Here is a 16,958-nt window from a genome sequence, read left to right on the forward strand (position 1 = left end):
AACTTGATTGTCATTGTACATGTACAACGAAATCGTGGGTGCTCCACATCAGCTGTGTTGGAATAAAATATAAATAGTAGACAGCAGGAATAAATAGCATACAGGAGAAATATATACACAAACAATAGAAAGATACATCGGAGAACAAATTGCAAAGTGCTTCGAAGTAGTGCAAAGAAAATTTTTGTTAGATATTATAGTATAGTATTATTTTATGTGTTTATTTATTTATTTTACTACAAAACACATTGGTCTTAACTGTGCATATAAATAAAACTGACTTACTTAATATAATACTACAAATTTCGTAATAAAATCAAAACAGAGAAATGCTAAGGCAGGTTTAGCATGAGGCAAACACTCAGTAATATGATATCTAAAATCTGAATCCATAGTATCTAAATTCTGCCATGAAAATTTAAATTCCAACTTACTGATTTATAAATTGACCTTATTTAATAAAGTATAACTTAGACTTTAAAAATCTAAAGTTTGAGTCCTTTAATCAAAATCGCGGTAGTATATCAAAATAACTTGTTATAGTTTATGAAAGTAAATCAAACACCTTGAGTCTGTAGCTGAAAATGATACAAACGTAGATCATAAACAGTCAACCAAGTCAAATTTATAACAGGATCAAATTTAGAGTACGAGGTCAAAACTGTGACATTATAAAGCAGTTTCTGATTTACAAAGTCAGATTTAGAGATATAAAAATTTGGGCTTGATGAGAAGCAAAAAACACGTTTCATGTTCTTATTTTTAAACTGAATAAAAAATAAAAAGTAATGCAACAAAAATAGGGCATAAATTGTCCATCATAATAAGACCAAACCTGGAGTAAATGATGAAGTCTAAAGTATTTACAGTGTCACTTTACAGTTTCCCCTTGTGATACTGTAAATTATTTACTTTATAATGTAAGGTCCTCTGTTCCTGTTTATGAGCTGTCTCTTTATGAACAAACTGAACGGAGTGTTTGTTCAGTTTCGTGAGTCTCCCACAGCTAGAGGGAGACAGCGCTTTCTTCTGGGACGCCTTGGCTGCTCAGAGGACCGTCTTTACCGACATGTCCTTGTTTGTGCGTTTTAATCAGCGATTGGAAAATAACAGGTATCCTTGTCCGTCCGCCTCTCGCACCCATAAACACCCAGGAGTAATAGAGAGGGGACGCTGAGTAAAAACAACCCCCGTCTGACCCGGCGGTGTGCGCCTTTCCTGCGCGTTTTTCGGCCCACATAAGGAGCAGTCCGCTGGGTACAACAGCCGGACTGAATCGCAACGTGTCTGTGGAGAGTGTCACCGCAGCAGTCGGGCTGTGTGTTTCTATGGAACAGGCTGCTTTAATGGGGCTGTCGTCAGCCCGTCTCTCCGCCTCTGGACAGATGATCGCCGTGATTCACGCCTGAATTTAGACCCATCGAAGACGACACTGTGGATATGGAATGGTGCATGCCGCTGGGCCAAGTTTTCAGCCTCTGAAAAACACCAGAATCATGGACAGTCATCCGCTGTAAGTGCAAAAAGCTGCTGAATCTCTCCCCCCCTCTCTCTCTGTGTGTGTTGACGTTTCCCAGTGGCTGCTTGACGGATGGTGCCGCATTGACAGAGACAGCGGCCAGCCGGTGTGGCTGCTCAATGACCGGGTGGGGAGGACTGATACCCGGGGACTGTGGCTGCAGGATCAGGCTGCAGGCTCTGTGGTGGTGTCATAACGTTGTGCTTGTTGGTCTAACGCCTCTGTTTCTGTTCGTGGCACTGAGGACGTGTGCTTCACAGCCGTGTGTGGGTGTGTGGGTGTATTTGTGACAGAAAACAGAGGAGCAGCATGTAAATGTACATGTTGAATGTTTGATTTCAGGAGAGGGAGGGCAGAGGTGTGCGCTCAGAGGTGCAAATAACAAAGTAATTGTGCGGATTATATATATATACTTCTAGTCCGGCACAGTTCAGCCAACTTGATCGATCTGTTTTTAATGAATAGTCAATAATGAAGGTTTAAAGTACACACACGATCTTATCAAACACCTTGGGCAGTCAGAAGGTTCCATCTTAGGTTAAGCTTAATCAATGTTTTACGACACACGCCAGAGTCTCAAACATGAATGGAAATCTGTAGCAGGACTTTTCCTGTTCTCTCTCACAACCTCTTCAGACTTATCATGAAACCCTCAGGAGAAGGGCCCCTGAGTAGAGCTGCTGGACTATGGTGCCACCTGAAAGTGCTACTTGATTCATCAGTATAATAATATCTTACACACAGGAGTCATTTTTCTTCTAAATTGTAACTCGTATTTTTCTCAGAACATTTTCGCTATTAATATTGAATAAGCACTTTTATTAGTGCTGCAGTGTTCTTACATTGTTTCACTACTTATGTCAGTGACTGGAGAACTTATGCAGGGTGTGTTTGTATTTTAAGATGTGCAGCATCTTCTTCTCACCTCAGCAGATCACCCGCCTCCATCTCTCCTTATCCCTAGCATCCTCCTCTGTCACACCAACCCTCTGCATGGCCTCCTTACCTACAACCATGAATCTTCTCTGTGATTGTCCTCTTTTCCTCCTGCGTGGCAGCTCCATCTTCAACATCCTTTGCCTGATATATCCACTCTCCATCCAATCCATCTCAGCCTTGCCTCTCTAACCTTTTCTCCAAACTTCTCAACCTGAACTGTCCCGCTGATAAATGAATTTCTAATCCTGCCCATCCTGCTCACTCCCAATGAAAATCTTAACATCTTCATCTCCTTGTCAGTGCCAGCGTCTCCAAACCATACATCACAGCATGTCTCAGTAATGATGTGCAGCATCATACAAATGCTGACTGACTGCATTCTATGTAACTACAAATTATAACAATAAACAAAAACAATATGAATTTGCATGCAAAGCGTATAACTTTGGCAACATTGGCTATGTGCTAAACTGCTCTTTCAAACACAAGTATCAGCAGTGTCTCAGGCAGTGCATCCCCTATTCTAATCATAACGCTAGTGCAACAACAACAGTTAATAATATCAGCAATAATAATGATAATAGAATTTATAGCAGAACCGTTCAGCTTTTACATGCTACAACTGAGAGTCTGCACCTTGTTGATATAAACTAATAATTAAGGTCTTTAGATAAGATTTTAAACAAGACAAAGCACTACCTGATACTGCAGCTTTGACTGGACTGCTAAACAGTTTACAAATGAGCGTTTAATCTTAATTGTGGACTCCTGGGAAGATGCCTTCTTTACGCATGTGAAAATCAAGCTTGGTCCTGATACAGCGCCCTCTGAGTGTGTGCGTGTTTTTTGTCAGGAAATCAGGAAATATTACACCGTCAGTTTCCAAATCAACAGTAATTTATCTTCTCTAGGAGATAAACCAGCCGAGTCGGGGTTTAAAGTGATTGCAAAGACACTTTGGAAAACTTAATGAGAAGTTAAACGCAGTGTCTGATTGTGCTTTTGGTTAAAGCTATGGTGTTTAGAAGTGATTCTAAACAAAAAGATGTCCTCACTGTGATTGCCGTGCACCAGGAGACCCGAGTAGCTCTCAAGTTACGCGTTTTGTGTTCCCTGTGTGCTTCTTGTTTACGTATCTGTACTGTTCCTCTCAGGTGCACTAGACTTTGTCCACACTCTCTGGACAAAGAGGACGGAGTGGAAAGGCACGGTCCCGTCACTCTGAACCCTCGCCACATGAGGAAGGCGTTCAAAGTCATGAACGAGCTGCGCAGGTGTCCCACACTGTCTCTTCAGTTATTTGTTGCCTCGTCCTCACCAAATCCTTTCTGTAAACTGTAACGGTTTCTGTTTCCTACTCGTGCATGTAGCCAGAGCCTGTTGTGTGATGTGACCATTGTGGCAGAGGACGTCGAGATTGCTGCTCACAGAGTGGTTCTGGCTGCTGGGAGCCCTTACTTTCACGCTATGTTCACAGGTAACGGCCCTCCTCCATTCTCATCTATTCGGTTCCTTTCATTGTTTTTAGTGCCTGACACAGTTGCTACCTTTGTGGTGCTGAAAAGCTAACGTGTGCACATGTACTAACAGGCGAGATGGCAGAAAGTAGGGCAAAACGAGTGAGGATAAAGGAGATGGATGGCTGGACTCTGGGCCTGTTGATTGACTACATCTACACGGCGGAGATACAGGTCACGGAGGATAATGTGCAGGTAAACACACACATGCATTAGCTCAATAACTACGGCCTGGACTCACACTGAGCAGGTTTGCAGCATTTGCAGTGTCACACTGGAAACTCGACAGGAAGTGATTTACCTGTAAGGCAAAAATAACATTTCAGTTCAAGCTTTCTCGATGCATTAAAGCTCATTCACATCAAAGGCTTTGTTAGCTTCACACAAAAACACGGTCTCTTTGGTTATCAGGTTAAGGTGAAGAGTTAAACAAACTATTCTGGGTTTTAACCTGCTGGCCAGCTGTGGGCTTTCTGTGTGGGAACTCTGGTTTCCTCCCATGGTCCAAAGACTCATATGTTAGGTTAGCTGATGATTCTAAGTAGATAATATAATATAAGATAAGATAACTCTTTATTGTCATTGCACAGTCATACATAGTACAGTAGTACAATGAAATTGGAAAAACTGTCCTACATCGGCACTACATATAACACAACACGACACGATATGACACATCACAACGCAACAAACAACACAACACAGTATATTAACTTAGTATAAAAAAGAAGAATAAGTGTATGTGTATTGCACACTGTTATTATTGCACATTAATTATTACTGCACCTTGTTATACATATAAATATTATTGTTATTGTTTTAAACATTGTTACCTCCCCCCTAAAAAAGTCCAGGGAGGTATCCAGTCAGGTCAGCTATTTACATTGATCAGGGCTATTGCCCTGTTGTAAAAGCTGTCCTTGAGTCTATTTGTTCGGGACCTTAGCAGCCTGAACCTCCTGCCAGACGGCAGCAGCTTAAACACCCGGTGTCCTGGGTGTGTGCAGTCCCGTAGGATGCTGCATGCCCTCTTGAGACAGCGAGTGCTGTACAGGTCCTTCAGGGAGGGAAGAGGATGTCCAATGAGTTTTTGGGCCATATTGATGACCCTCTGGTGTGCCTTTCTGTGTGCTGTGGTGCAGCTGGAGAACCACACACCGATGCAATATGTCAGCACACTTTCAATGGAGCAGCGGTAGAAGACGGTCAGCAGCTCCTTCTTCAGGTCCATTTTTCTGAGGATTCTCAGAAAGTGGAGACACTGTTGGGCCTTCTTTAAGACCGCAGAGGTGTTAGAGCTCCATTGGAGGTCTGTGTCTATGTGCGCACCCAGAAACTTGAAACTGGAGACCCTTTCCATGCACTCCCCGTTGATGCTGACAGGCTGCAGCTCGGACTTCCTCCTTCTGAAGTCAACTACCAGTTCTTTTGTCTTGGTGGTATTGAGGTCCAGGTTGTTATCTGCACACCAATCTGACAGCCTCTGAACTTCAGCTCTGTACGCAGTCTCATCTCCCCCTGAGATGAGCCCCACCACGGTGGCATCATCTGCAAACTTGATGACTGTGTTGTCTGGGTGGGAACTAACACAGTCATGTGTGTACAGAATGTACAGTAGGGGACTCAGTACACAGCCTTGTGGAGAGCCGGTGTTGAGGCTGAGGGCTGAGGAAAGATGAGGCCCCACTCTAACTCTCTGTACACGGTCTGAGAGGAAGTCTCTGATCCAGCGGCAGGTGGTGGAAGGAAGTCCAATTTCCAGCAGTTTAACTATTAGTCTGTCCGGGAGTATCGTATTGAAAGCAGAGCTAAAGTCAACAAAGAGCAGCCTGGCGTAACGGCCCTGCACTTCCAGGTGAGAGATGGTGGTGTGGAGCGTTGTAGCGATGGCATCTTCAGTTGATCTGTTAGCTCTGTATGCAAACTGGAGTGGGTCGAGTGTGGGTGGCAGGCAGGACATGATGTGACGTCGGACCAGTTTCTCGAAGCACTTCATTATAACAGGTGTTAGAGCAACTGGTCGGTAGTCGTTGAGGCTGCTAATGTTAGTATGCTTTGGCAGTGGGACAATTGTGGCTGACTTTAGACACGGCAGGATGCAGGACTGGGACAGTGAAGTGTTGAAGATCTAGTGAAGACTGTACATGTACATGTACATGATATCTTTCATATTTTCCATATTATGTCTTCACACTTCTTAAGCTTTTCTTATCTTGAGATAACTATGGATCAGGAGGTAAAGCAGGGTGACTACTAATCGAAAGGTTGGTGGTTTGATCTTACATTGCTAACACTGGTAGGCTCAGTGTTTTTGGTGTTGTGGCTCAAGCAGTCTTTACTAATCGAAGGGCTGGAGGATTGAAATCTTTTAACTCAGTAGGAAGTCGTGTATTATGATCAGGGCTTATGGTTGGGTTAAGGTCTGGAGTCTGGAGCCCTGTCGCAGGGCCAGAAGCTAGAGAGACAAGGTGGTGCAGCAGTTAGTACTGTTGCCTCACAGCAAGAAGATCGTGGCTTCTAATCCAGTCTGGGGCCTTCAGTGTTTGCATGGGTGCTCTCCTGATACTTTAACTTCCTCCCACAGTCCAAAGACATGCAGTTAGTGGGGCTGGCTTAACTGGTAATTCTAAATTGGTGTGAGTGTGATTGGAAAAATCTCCTGGGTTTCAGGAAAAATCTAAAACTTGCATCTGTATTTAAATAAGGCTGTATTTAATATTGGGTGTCATTTAAAAAAAGATGACACTGACCTGGATAACTAAGTTTTTCTGACGTAAATATTTCTGAAATGCATTCATGAAACGATGAAATGTGATTTAATCAGGCTTTTTCTCTAGAAGTTTTCTACTTGCTTTAAAACCCACGAAATTAAACCAGAAAAGCAGTTTCCATCTTTGAATAGATTTTTTTTTAAACTTGGGAAGGATCAGATCACCACAGTGCAAATAGAGGCACTATAAAAGATGCACGTACAGCATGTGATCACTTTGATTGGTAGCTGTGCTCTAAGCTCAGCTGAGTTTATTTTTAGGTTTTCACTTCTCTCTTGGTCTAAAAGTTGAAAAAGACTGGAACAGTTTCATCAACGTAAACTGTCAGTGAGTCAGAGATTGCTCTTCTGCACACCAGGCCAACCTGTCACCGCTCTAAATGTACTGATCTGTACGCTGTGGCAGTAAAGCCGAAACCTGTGTGCAAACCTCGTGTTCTTGTTTCTCAGGCGCTGTTGCCTGCAGCGGGGCTGCTCCAGCTGAACGAGGTGAAAAAGGCTTGCTGTGAGTTCCTGAGCTCTCAGCTTCATCCGTCCAACTGCCTGGGAATAAGAGCCTTCGCTGACCTACACGCCTGCTCCCAGCTTCTCACGCAGGCTAACAGCTTCGCAGGTTTGTGCGTTCAAAAGTCTGCACGTGTGTGGCAGCACTCCCTGTTCCTTTATTTAAACGAGTCCGCGTGTCCGGGAGGATCTGGGGAGACAGAATGAGAACAGGCGTAATTAATGAAGTTGTGGAGAGAAGCAGCTGTGTTTATCTGCAGTTTGTGCCCGCAGAGCAACATTTTACAGAGGTGGTCGGGAGTGAGGAGTTTCTTAATTTGGGCATGGAGCAAGTGTCCAGCCTTATCGCCAGCGACAAGCTCACCATACCCTCAGAGGAGAAGGTACGCTCTCTCGTCGTTCTCATTTTGCACGTATAGCAGAAGTAGAGTAAAAACTTTACAATGATTTGCGTGTGCCTGTGTGCGCTGGTGTGCAGGTTTTTGAGGCCGTCATAGCTTGGGTCAACCACGATAAAGACGTCCGCCAGGAGCATTTGGCTCACCTGATGGAACATGTCCGCCTGCCGCTCCTCTCCAGAGAATACCTGGTGCAGGTGTGTTTAGCTGCTGTTCTTTAATCTGCACTTAAATGAAGTAGAGTTAAAGTTTTATGCACTGTCAGCTGCCAGTAACCTTTTGTGTGTCATCCTTTTTTAAAAAAAAAAAGAAAAAAGAAACTGGGCTGGTGTAAAGCCTCCTTAATGTTTTTTTTCCCCATCTCTTTGAGTGATGTAGAAAAGCACTATATACAGAACATGAACCACATGTAGGTCAGAGAAAGAAAAACGGCAGGAAAGGGTGATTAAAAGTGAATTCAGTAAAAAATGTGGGAAATAAAAGATGAAAGAGGGGCTGACAGGAATAAGGTGCCACAGTAAATTATGAATGTAGACAATGTACACAATATAATGTAATTTATACTTTTTAAAGACCAGACTCGTGCGAGTGCAAACAGTGCAGCAGAGCAGTGCTTCAACATTCAACGATGGCCTGTTTTATTGTTTCTGGGACGTTCAAACAAGCTCACGCAAGAAAGGCTTTCTAATTCTGTCATCTTGCTGGTGAGGTTGGTTATGACAGGAAGATGTTGTGTGTCTGTGTGTCTCTGTGTGTACACTTCACTGATGTGTTGAAGATATGTATAAAAAACAAACAAACTATGATGTAAAGTGAATGTGTGCTTCACTTGTCAGAAAGGGCACTTTTATTGAAAGTGATGAAATTAAAAATATAAATGAATGTTTATTTTTCTTTGTCACTTCTGTTGCTTTAAAGAAGTGGATTTGATTATTTCTTGGTGCAAAACTGAGTGCAGTGTTTGCTGTGGCTGAATCGTTTTTACAGTAAAGTGGCAGCGGCTGAAGTCCTTTAGCATTTATTTTTTTACTGAAAAAACATCATGACCTTGTACAAATACCAGTCATTTCCTGAATATTAAAAAAAAATTAGTTAACAATGCCTGCTGACAGTATTCAGTTTGATATAAACACACTTTGGCTTATATATTTTATAAGCCAAAGATTTTTCACTTTCTTATGGGTTTTTCTTATGCTGACTTTAGCTCAGAAACATCACACTCACTGCGATGTACTGTAACGGTAAATCATGCAAGCTGATCGGTTCCTCCCTCACTGTTCACTTGTGTCAGCGGGTGGAGGAGGAGTCTCTGATTAAGAACAGCAGTGCCTGTAAAGACTACCTGATTGAGGCCATGAAGTACCACCTGCTGCCGGCCGACCAGAGAGCTCTGATGAAGACCGCCCGCACACGCATGAGGACTCCAGCCTGCTGTCCTAAGGTACTAACACACTATGAACACTTACATCCACATCAAAACAGCATGTGATCTTGTAACGGCATCGCTGTTGTGCGTAGGTGATGGTGGTGGTTGGCGGTCAGGCTCCTAAGGCCATTCGAAGTGTTGAATGTTACGACTTTGAGGAGCAGCGATGGTACCAAGTGGCTGAACTCCCAACTAGGAGGTGCCGAGCAGGTAGGAAACCCTCAGTAATCATAATAAATGAGCTGAAGAATGTCACCAGTTTGATTCTCATCCTACCAGGATTTTCCCAAGAAAAAGTGAGAATAAAAAATACATAAAGTTTTATGTCACTCAGCACTGATCAGGAGAATGAAAGATGTTTTAAACTTTGTGTTCTCTCTCAGGTGTGGTGTATGTGGCTGGATGCGTGTACGCGGTGGGCGGTTTCAACGGTTCTTTGCGCGTGCGGACGGTCGACTGTTACGACCCGATGATGGACCGCTGGACGAGCGTGAGCAGCATGCAGGACCGTCGATCGACGCTCGGGGCCTCTGTGCTCAACGGACTCCTGTACGCTGTTGGAGGCTTTGACGGCAGCACAGGTCTGCTGCTACGCTTTTTTTTTATTTGTGTGGTCGTGACATCAGCGTGTGACGCCAAATGTCCTTTAAAAATGTGACAGCAGAGAATTTTCAAAATGTTTGACTGCTGTATTTTTGATTGACGCTCTGCGTGTTTGCAGGTCTGTCTACGGTCGAGGCGTATAACGCTAAGACAGACGAGTGGTTCCATGTGGCGCCCATGAGCACCCGACGCAGCAGTGTAGGAGTCGGCGTTGTCAATGGTGAATATGATTCCCAAACTAAAATTAGCTTTTAGAAATAGAAGGTGAAAAAAAAACTAAGGAAAAACAGCTTCAGTAGAGCTCATATTTTTCTTTTTTAAAACAAACCACTATTACAAAATACTACAGTACTACGATATATACTATGGCAAGAGCGGTGTGATTAAAAATATCATAGTTCCTCCATCACTTGTGTCTTTTATCCGCCCCTGCACCTCGTTCTAAATTATGGATTGCATGTTTTTCAGGGATCCTTTATGCTGTTGGAGGTTATGACGGAGCCACCAGGCAGTGTTTAAGTACAGTAGAAGCTTACAACCCTAAAAGCAACACGTGGAGCTATATAGCAGAGATGGGAACAAGACGCAGTGGAGCAGGTGTGTCAACTTTTGAAGTTATTTGTGTTTAAAATACTAAATGGAACAACTGATCTTTTTGTCAGTACAAATCTTTACTGAAGCTTACTTATAAAAGAGGACTAAATGAAAAACATTGCACAGTGTGATCTCTAGTAAGTGCATGTCCAATGCCTTCCTCAGGTGTGGGTGTATTAAAAGGTTTACTTTATGCTGTGGGGGGCCACGATGGTCCATTGGTGAGGAAGAGTTGTGAAGTTTATGATCCAGCCACTAACAGCTGGAGACAAGTAGCTGACATGAACATGTGTCGACGTAATGCAGGTAAGCAACACGGCGTGTGTTCACCAAGCAGCCTCGGATGTGTGGTGCTCTTGTGTTAGATGTCTTTTAATCGTTGTGCGTTTGTGTGTGCAGGCGTGTGTGCTGTAAATAATGTACTCTACGTGGTGGGAGGAGATGACGGAAGCTGTAATTTGGCCTCGGTGGAGTTCTACAATCCGATCACTGACAAGTGGACGTTACTGCCGACCTGCATGAGCACAGGTCGCAGTTATGCAGGTCAGCGCTCCACATATGGAGCCACACAGTTTTCAATGCTTTCTTGAAGTTGGCTTTTGTTATTTCTTGTGGTTACTTGAGCCATACTGTGCAGAATGATTTACAAAGGGGCGCTTTATATTGTAAGGTAGAGGCCCTGCAATAACATAGAGAAAACTGCAACAATAAAATGAATCCTCTATGAACAAGCAATTAGCAATAGTGGGAAGAAAAAACTCCCTTTTAACAGGAAGGAAACCTCTGGCAGGACCAGGCTCACAGAGGGGCAGCTATCTGCCGTGACTGGTTGGGGGTGAGGAGAGGAAAACGGGACAAAAGACACACTGTGGATGAGAACCACTTAATAATAACTAAAGATTCAATCCACAGAGAGTGAAGAAGAAACACTCAGTGCATCATGGGAAACCCCCAGCAGCTTAGAGCTATTGTAGTGCAACTAAAAGAGGATTCAGTCACCTGATCCAGGCCATCACTATAAGCTTTACCAAAAATGGAAGCCTGTTGTATAAGAAAACGAGGATATAGTTGTTTGAACTTATTTTATTTCTGTTACTTCAGGTGTGACTGTGATTGACAAGCCCTTATGACTGCTCTAAACACCTGCCGCTGATTGGGAGCTGAACGTATTCTCCTGCTGAATACTGATCTTGGATCTGTCTACGATGCCAATGCTTCAAATGTTGGGCAGCATTAGCTTAGGCACTGACGAAGATGAAGGAAATTACAAGAATGTTGTTGAAGATGACGAGGATTTTTGCACTTACCTGAATGGGGGGAGCTGTAACCAACAAGGGGATCAAACCTGTGTTTTAACCCCTCCCATCTCTCGTGGCAGGACCGCAGCAGTGACTGGACAAAGCTGTTTGAAGCATCTGTGTACCACTGCAGTGCCACAGAAACGCTACTGATATGAAGCTACTTTAACTCCAGAGTTATTTTAACATTAGTAATGTTAGCTCAGAGAAAGACCACTGGCCTGCTCCATGGGAGAGGAAGGCAGAGAAGGACCATTTGGGACTGAAATGGGTTTCTCTTTCATTTTTTAAAAATCCTATTGAGAAGTGAGTTGTGTGTGCGTGTGTGTCTGTTTGTGTGAGGGCTCGTGTGTGTGTGTGTGTGTGTGTGTGTACGCTAGCATTTAAAGGTGCTCTGTTGCTTGCACATGTGAGCATGTGTGTTCGTGTGCATCTGGTGTGGTGACGCCTGGTTCGATGCCGCATGAACGCACTCCGTGTGACCTCCGATCTTTTACAGTGTTGCAGGGTGGCTGCTCAAGAGTGCCTGAATGTCAAAGTACGTTCTGTCTCCCCTTCTCCTCTATTATACCTTCAGTACTGTTACTGGACAGAGAGTGGCTGCTGGTCTGGGATAGAGAACACACATTTTGACTTCGGGTAGGATGCGATGGCTGTGTTAGCTCGCTTTCAATCAGAACAGCAACGTGAGAAGCAGCTGTAGCAGGTGACGCCGTGCAATTATTCTGGAGGAAGCTGACTTTGATTGGAGCCAGGAGCCTCGTTCACCTTGCCAAAAAAACAAAACAGTGATCGGTAGAGGGGAGAAAAAAAAATACAAAAACCAGTTGGATGTGTCATCTGGCAGCCATATTTAGTGTGGTTGTAACCACTCATGACAACAGCAGGCTGAACTCACTGCATGGTTCCTGTCTCTAACCTGCTACCCTCCAAACCGTACCCTCTTCTCGTTCGGTGTAGCAACTGTATTAACTACTGCACACCCTGACATACTATGAATGTGCCAATTTTAATATGTCTCTTCTTTTCTGTCTCTCTTTTATGACTCTTCTTCACTAATCTGTTCTCTCTTTCTGGAAAGTGACCAAACTTACTGTTGAGTTTCTTTTGTTTCTTCAGTCTCTCGCCTCTCCTACTATATTGCTACTTGGTATCGCTTGGTATCGCTGTTTCTTGTCAGTGTATTGAGGAATGTCATGTAGGCTAATGACTTTGACAATGTTTCACTACTTGTTTTATATTATCATTAATAAATATGCTTCTTGTATTTAAAGCTGTGAAATGATATAATCCGTTTTTAATATTTTGCCAAATCAGTAAAACCTTGAAATGGAAATTCCTGTGTGTGATGCTTTACTCCTGTTACAAAAACTGATATTTCATAATGCCCAGTGTCCCTTTTGGTCATTTCTCATTAGTATATCTGGTACAAAATACACTTCATGATGCTTTATTCTGTTTTAAAGGCAAATATTGTATTTTCTTTCTCCTTTAAATGTATTGATGGAGCAAATAGAGTAACACAGAGCGTTTTTTAAAATCTTTTTTCCTTTTTTTTTTTTTTTTTTTTAAATTGACACATTAGATGCATTAGTAATTTAAATTTGCCAAAAATACTTCTGTTTCTTGGACTGTAGGGCTTTTATAGTGTGGTCTACAGTTATGTCCAGTTAGGCAAAACAATAAAATTAGTTTGTTGTACAATGTATACCACCACAGGGAATTTTAAGCCAAGCAGTTAGGATTTGATTGAAGGGGTTTAACAAAAGTGTTGTATTAACTGTTTGGTAATTACAGGAATTTTATTTTTATGCATAATCCCCCTATTTTCAGTGGCTCGAAAATAATTGAATTATTGGCTTATGAACAGTTTTGTTGTGCAGTAAAACACTTTCCCTCTTTCTTTTTTTTAATGTCGCAGCAAACGCATCTGAAGTTTTAATTCAGGGTGTTGAATTTTTATTCTATAGATTTTCACTGTAATTATCAACACAAGGCCCAAAGAGCTATCGGTGCAAGGTAGGCTGAAAAAAACTAAATAAATCTACCACACAGAGAGCATAATGTTTAGTGGTGACATCCTTAATCTGGTACATTGTTATAACAAAACAAATGAATATTAATGTATATAACAGTTAAAAGCAACTTCACAACACCTAACCAAGTCAAGAACTCTCTCCAGGAGGTAAGTGTATCACTGTTAAAGCCTATAGTTAAGAGACCTCTTTATCGATAGAACCACAGAGGGTTTATAACAAGGTGCAAACCACTAATTACACTCAAGAACATAAAGGCCAGATTAGGCTGTTCTGGGGAAACAGTCTGAAGAAAGAAAATCAAGATGAACTTGTACCAAAATGATGGAAAGAGAAAAGTATGGAGGGGAAAAAAGGAACGGCTCAGCGTAACACATCGGTCAAACATGGTGGACGCAATAAATTAAGAGTGTTTATTGATGGTATGACTGCTGATTGAAACAGCAGGATGAACTGTGATGTGCACAGGACTACAGACTCTGCTCAGATTGAGACAAATGTTGTAAAACTGATCAGATAGTGCTTTACAGTGTAAATGCTCGTAAGACAAAGGAGCTGATAGTGGACTTCAGCACTAAGCAGGAGAGGAACTACCAGACCCCCGTCATCAACGAGTGCCCAGTGGAGAGAGTGGACAGCTTCAAATACCTCGGAGTTCACATCACGCAGGACCTGTCATGGTCCTGTCACATCAACACCGTGGTGAAAAAGGCCCGTCAGCGTCTCTACCACCTCAGACGCTTGAGAGACTTCCAACTGCCCTCCAAGGTGCTCAGGAACTTTTACTCGTGCACCATAGAGAGCATCCTGGCGGGAAACATCTTAACCTGGTTCGGGAACAGCACCATGCAGGACAGACGAGCTCTACAGAGGGTTGTGCGGTCAGCTGAGCGCACCATCCGCTCCGAGCTCCCTGACCTGCACTCAATCTACAGCAGGCGGTGCTGGACCAAGGCCAGGAAGATCGTGAAGGACCTCAGCCATCCCAACAACAGACTGTTCTCTCTGTTGAGGTCAGGAAAGCGATTCCGCTCCCTGAAGACCAACACAGAGAGACTGAGGAGGAGCTTCTTCCCGCAGGCGATACGGTCTCTCAATCACACCACCACACAGTCCTGACCCACACATATAGTTCTTACACACACACTGGACTTTCTGGACTTTGTTTTCACTTCATCACTTAATCACTTCAAGCATATTTGCACTGCACAAGACATAATGTGGATTGCACAACACTGGTCACTACATTCTTCACTTCCAGTTAATACTTGTACAGCTGCTGTTATTGTGTATATATTTATTTATATTTCTTCATACATTCTTATATAGTTCTATATTGTGCATTTTGTTGTACAGTTATTTTATTTTCAACTTTAATTTATATATTTTATCTTATTCTCCCAGTTAAATTTACCCTTCATTCTAATTTGTGTTGTACAGTTATTTCATTTTTAACCTTAATTTATATTTTATTCCTTCCTAGTTAAATTTACCCTTTTTAACTTTTCATATTTATTTCCTATCTTATTCATAGCCTTTTCCTTTTTTGTTTTCTTTAGGTCACGAGCAGTTGTCCAAGCATTTCACTACATATCGTACTGTGTATGACTGTGTACGTGACAAAATTTGAATTTGAATTTGAATATGCTGACCCCAAGCATACTGTAAAAGAGTTTCTCAAGGAAAAGTAATGACATACTGTTCTTTTTTTTTTATCTTTCTTTCTTTCTCTTATTTCAAATGATTAAAATTTCAACAAAACAAACACGGGAAACAGAAAACATGATAAAAACATTTTCAACAAAAGGATCTGTAACGCAAAAACAAAGGGTGTTCGAAAGGGAACTCAACCTTGTAATTAAAAAAAAATTATTTGTGTCTTCACGATACCAAATATTATGTATTATCCTTATTGCTTTGTTTTGCATTGTGCATATGTTTTGTAGAGGACTCTTGTAAGTGTTGCCCCAGATTTCAACACAGTACTTAAATATGGTAGTAGCAATGTGCAGTAAAGTGTGTGCAATCTTGTATTGTTCAGGACGTACCTTGTTTTTCCCAAAATCCCTGTGGTTTTTGAGATCTTGTTTCACAAGTGTTTGATTTATACTTTCCAACAAAGCTTGTAGTCCAAAGTTACACCAAGAAATCTCTTTTCAAATACTCTTTCATTGGATACTTTATCAATTTCCAGTCTCCAGTTATAAACATTTCTCGATTTCCAAACAACATAAATTTGGTTTTGGATGAATTTAAAGATAACTTTAAGTCTTTAAAGCCTTCCCCAGAAAAAAGAATGGTTGTATCATCTGCAAAAACAACAAACCTTAGTATGTTTGTAACTCTACAGATGTCATTGATATACGTAGTAAACAATTTGGGACCCAGCACTGAACCTTGTGGGACACCACAGGTAATATTCAAGAACACAGATTTTGACTGAGCAGTTTGTATGAATTGCCAAGATAACTTTTTAACCAGTTGTTTTTGTTTTTGTTTTTTACCCCTCTCACACTATATCTTTCCATTTCTGTAAGAATATTTTGTGGTCATCATATCAAAAGCCTTTTTCAGGTCAATAAATATCCTCACTTCATATTTTTTATTATCTATGTATTCAGTTATATTTTCCACTAACTTCATCATTGCCATAAATGTTGATCTAGCTGATCTAAAGATTAAAATAGTATTATTCTCAATAAGTTGTCAAGCCCTGCAAAAAAATAAAATAAAAATAGATGTCCAGTTATATTGGAGAACTGTCTAAGTAAGGAAACTGGGCTGTAATTTGTAAAATTATGGTTCTGGTGGTTGAGCGTGGTTAAGCCTAGGCCTCGTGGCAGAGCCTAAAGCCTTAGCCTGGGCCTGATGGCTAAGCCTGGTGAAGCCTGAACCTATAGCAGAGCCTGGACCTGGTAGGGCCTGGTCCTGGTGGTTCGGCTTGGGGGAGCCTGGACCTATTGGCTGAGACGGTGGCGGAGCCTGGCCCTGGTGGCTGAGCCTGCATGGTTTCTGTTCAATGGGCAAGTCAGTCGCCTAATTTCAACCCTACAGACATGCTTTTTAGTTCTTAAAAATTAAATGGAGACAAATCCACAAACAAGCAGAAACTGGTGACATCCATGGTTTCTAGACTTGAGGCAGTCTTTGACTGCAAAGGATTTTCATCCAAGTATTAAAAACAATCCACACTGTAAACTTTTGTTAGTTTGTTCAATTAATTTGGATCCTCTGAAAATGTCTGCAATTCCTTGTATACAGTTAGCAGAATTTCTTTTTTATGTTACACGTCTTTGATTTAAAATGCACTGTGATGGTCTGCAGAGGTAACATTACAAAAAAATAAATAAAATA

At 42.0% G+C, this 16,958-nt stretch overlaps 1 protein-coding gene across 1 annotated transcript; it reads left to right on the plus strand.

Annotated features, from left to right (window-relative positions):
- Nucleotides 1-1,051: 1,051 nt before the first annotated feature.
- Nucleotides 1,052-12,897, plus strand: klhl2 (kelch-like family member 2). The gene is made up of 15 exons (XM_082535944.1): nucleotides 1,052-1,513; nucleotides 3,613-3,732; nucleotides 3,829-3,935; nucleotides 4,049-4,170; nucleotides 7,196-7,358; nucleotides 7,523-7,632; nucleotides 7,728-7,844; nucleotides 8,939-9,088; nucleotides 9,166-9,283; nucleotides 9,457-9,654; nucleotides 9,795-9,896; nucleotides 10,145-10,273; nucleotides 10,436-10,576; nucleotides 10,670-10,813; nucleotides 11,372-12,897. The coding sequence occupies exons 1-15, from the start codon at nucleotides 1,446-1,448 to the stop codon at nucleotides 11,398-11,400; spliced, it is 1,818 nt and encodes a 605-aa protein (XP_082392070.1). The 5' UTR covers nucleotides 1,052-1,445; the 3' UTR covers nucleotides 11,401-12,897.
- The last annotated feature ends 4,061 nt before the right edge of the window (nucleotides 12,898-16,958 follow it).

This window comes from Aulonocara stuartgranti (genome assembly GCF_965226115.1).
Source record: "Aulonocara stuartgranti genome assembly, chromosome: 6".
NCBI classification, from domain to species: Eukaryota; Metazoa; Chordata; class Actinopteri; order Cichliformes; family Cichlidae; genus Aulonocara; species Aulonocara stuartgranti.

What these genes read in the sequence shown, in the direction of transcription:
- klhl2 (XM_082535944.1), top strand. Translation starts at nt 1,446, where the DNA reads ATGGTGCATGCCGCTGGGCCAAGTTTTCAGCCTCTGAAAAACACCAGA. An exon ending in TCACGGAGGATAATGTGCAG is followed by an intron (nt 4,171 to 7,195) that starts GTAAACACACAC and finishes CTTGTTTCTCAG; the next exon opens with GCGCTGTTGCCTGCAGCGGG. An exon ending in GCAGGCTAACAGCTTCGCAG is followed by an intron (nt 7,359 to 7,522) that starts GTTTGTGCGTTC and finishes TTGTGCCCGCAG; the next exon opens with AGCAACATTTTACAGAGGTG.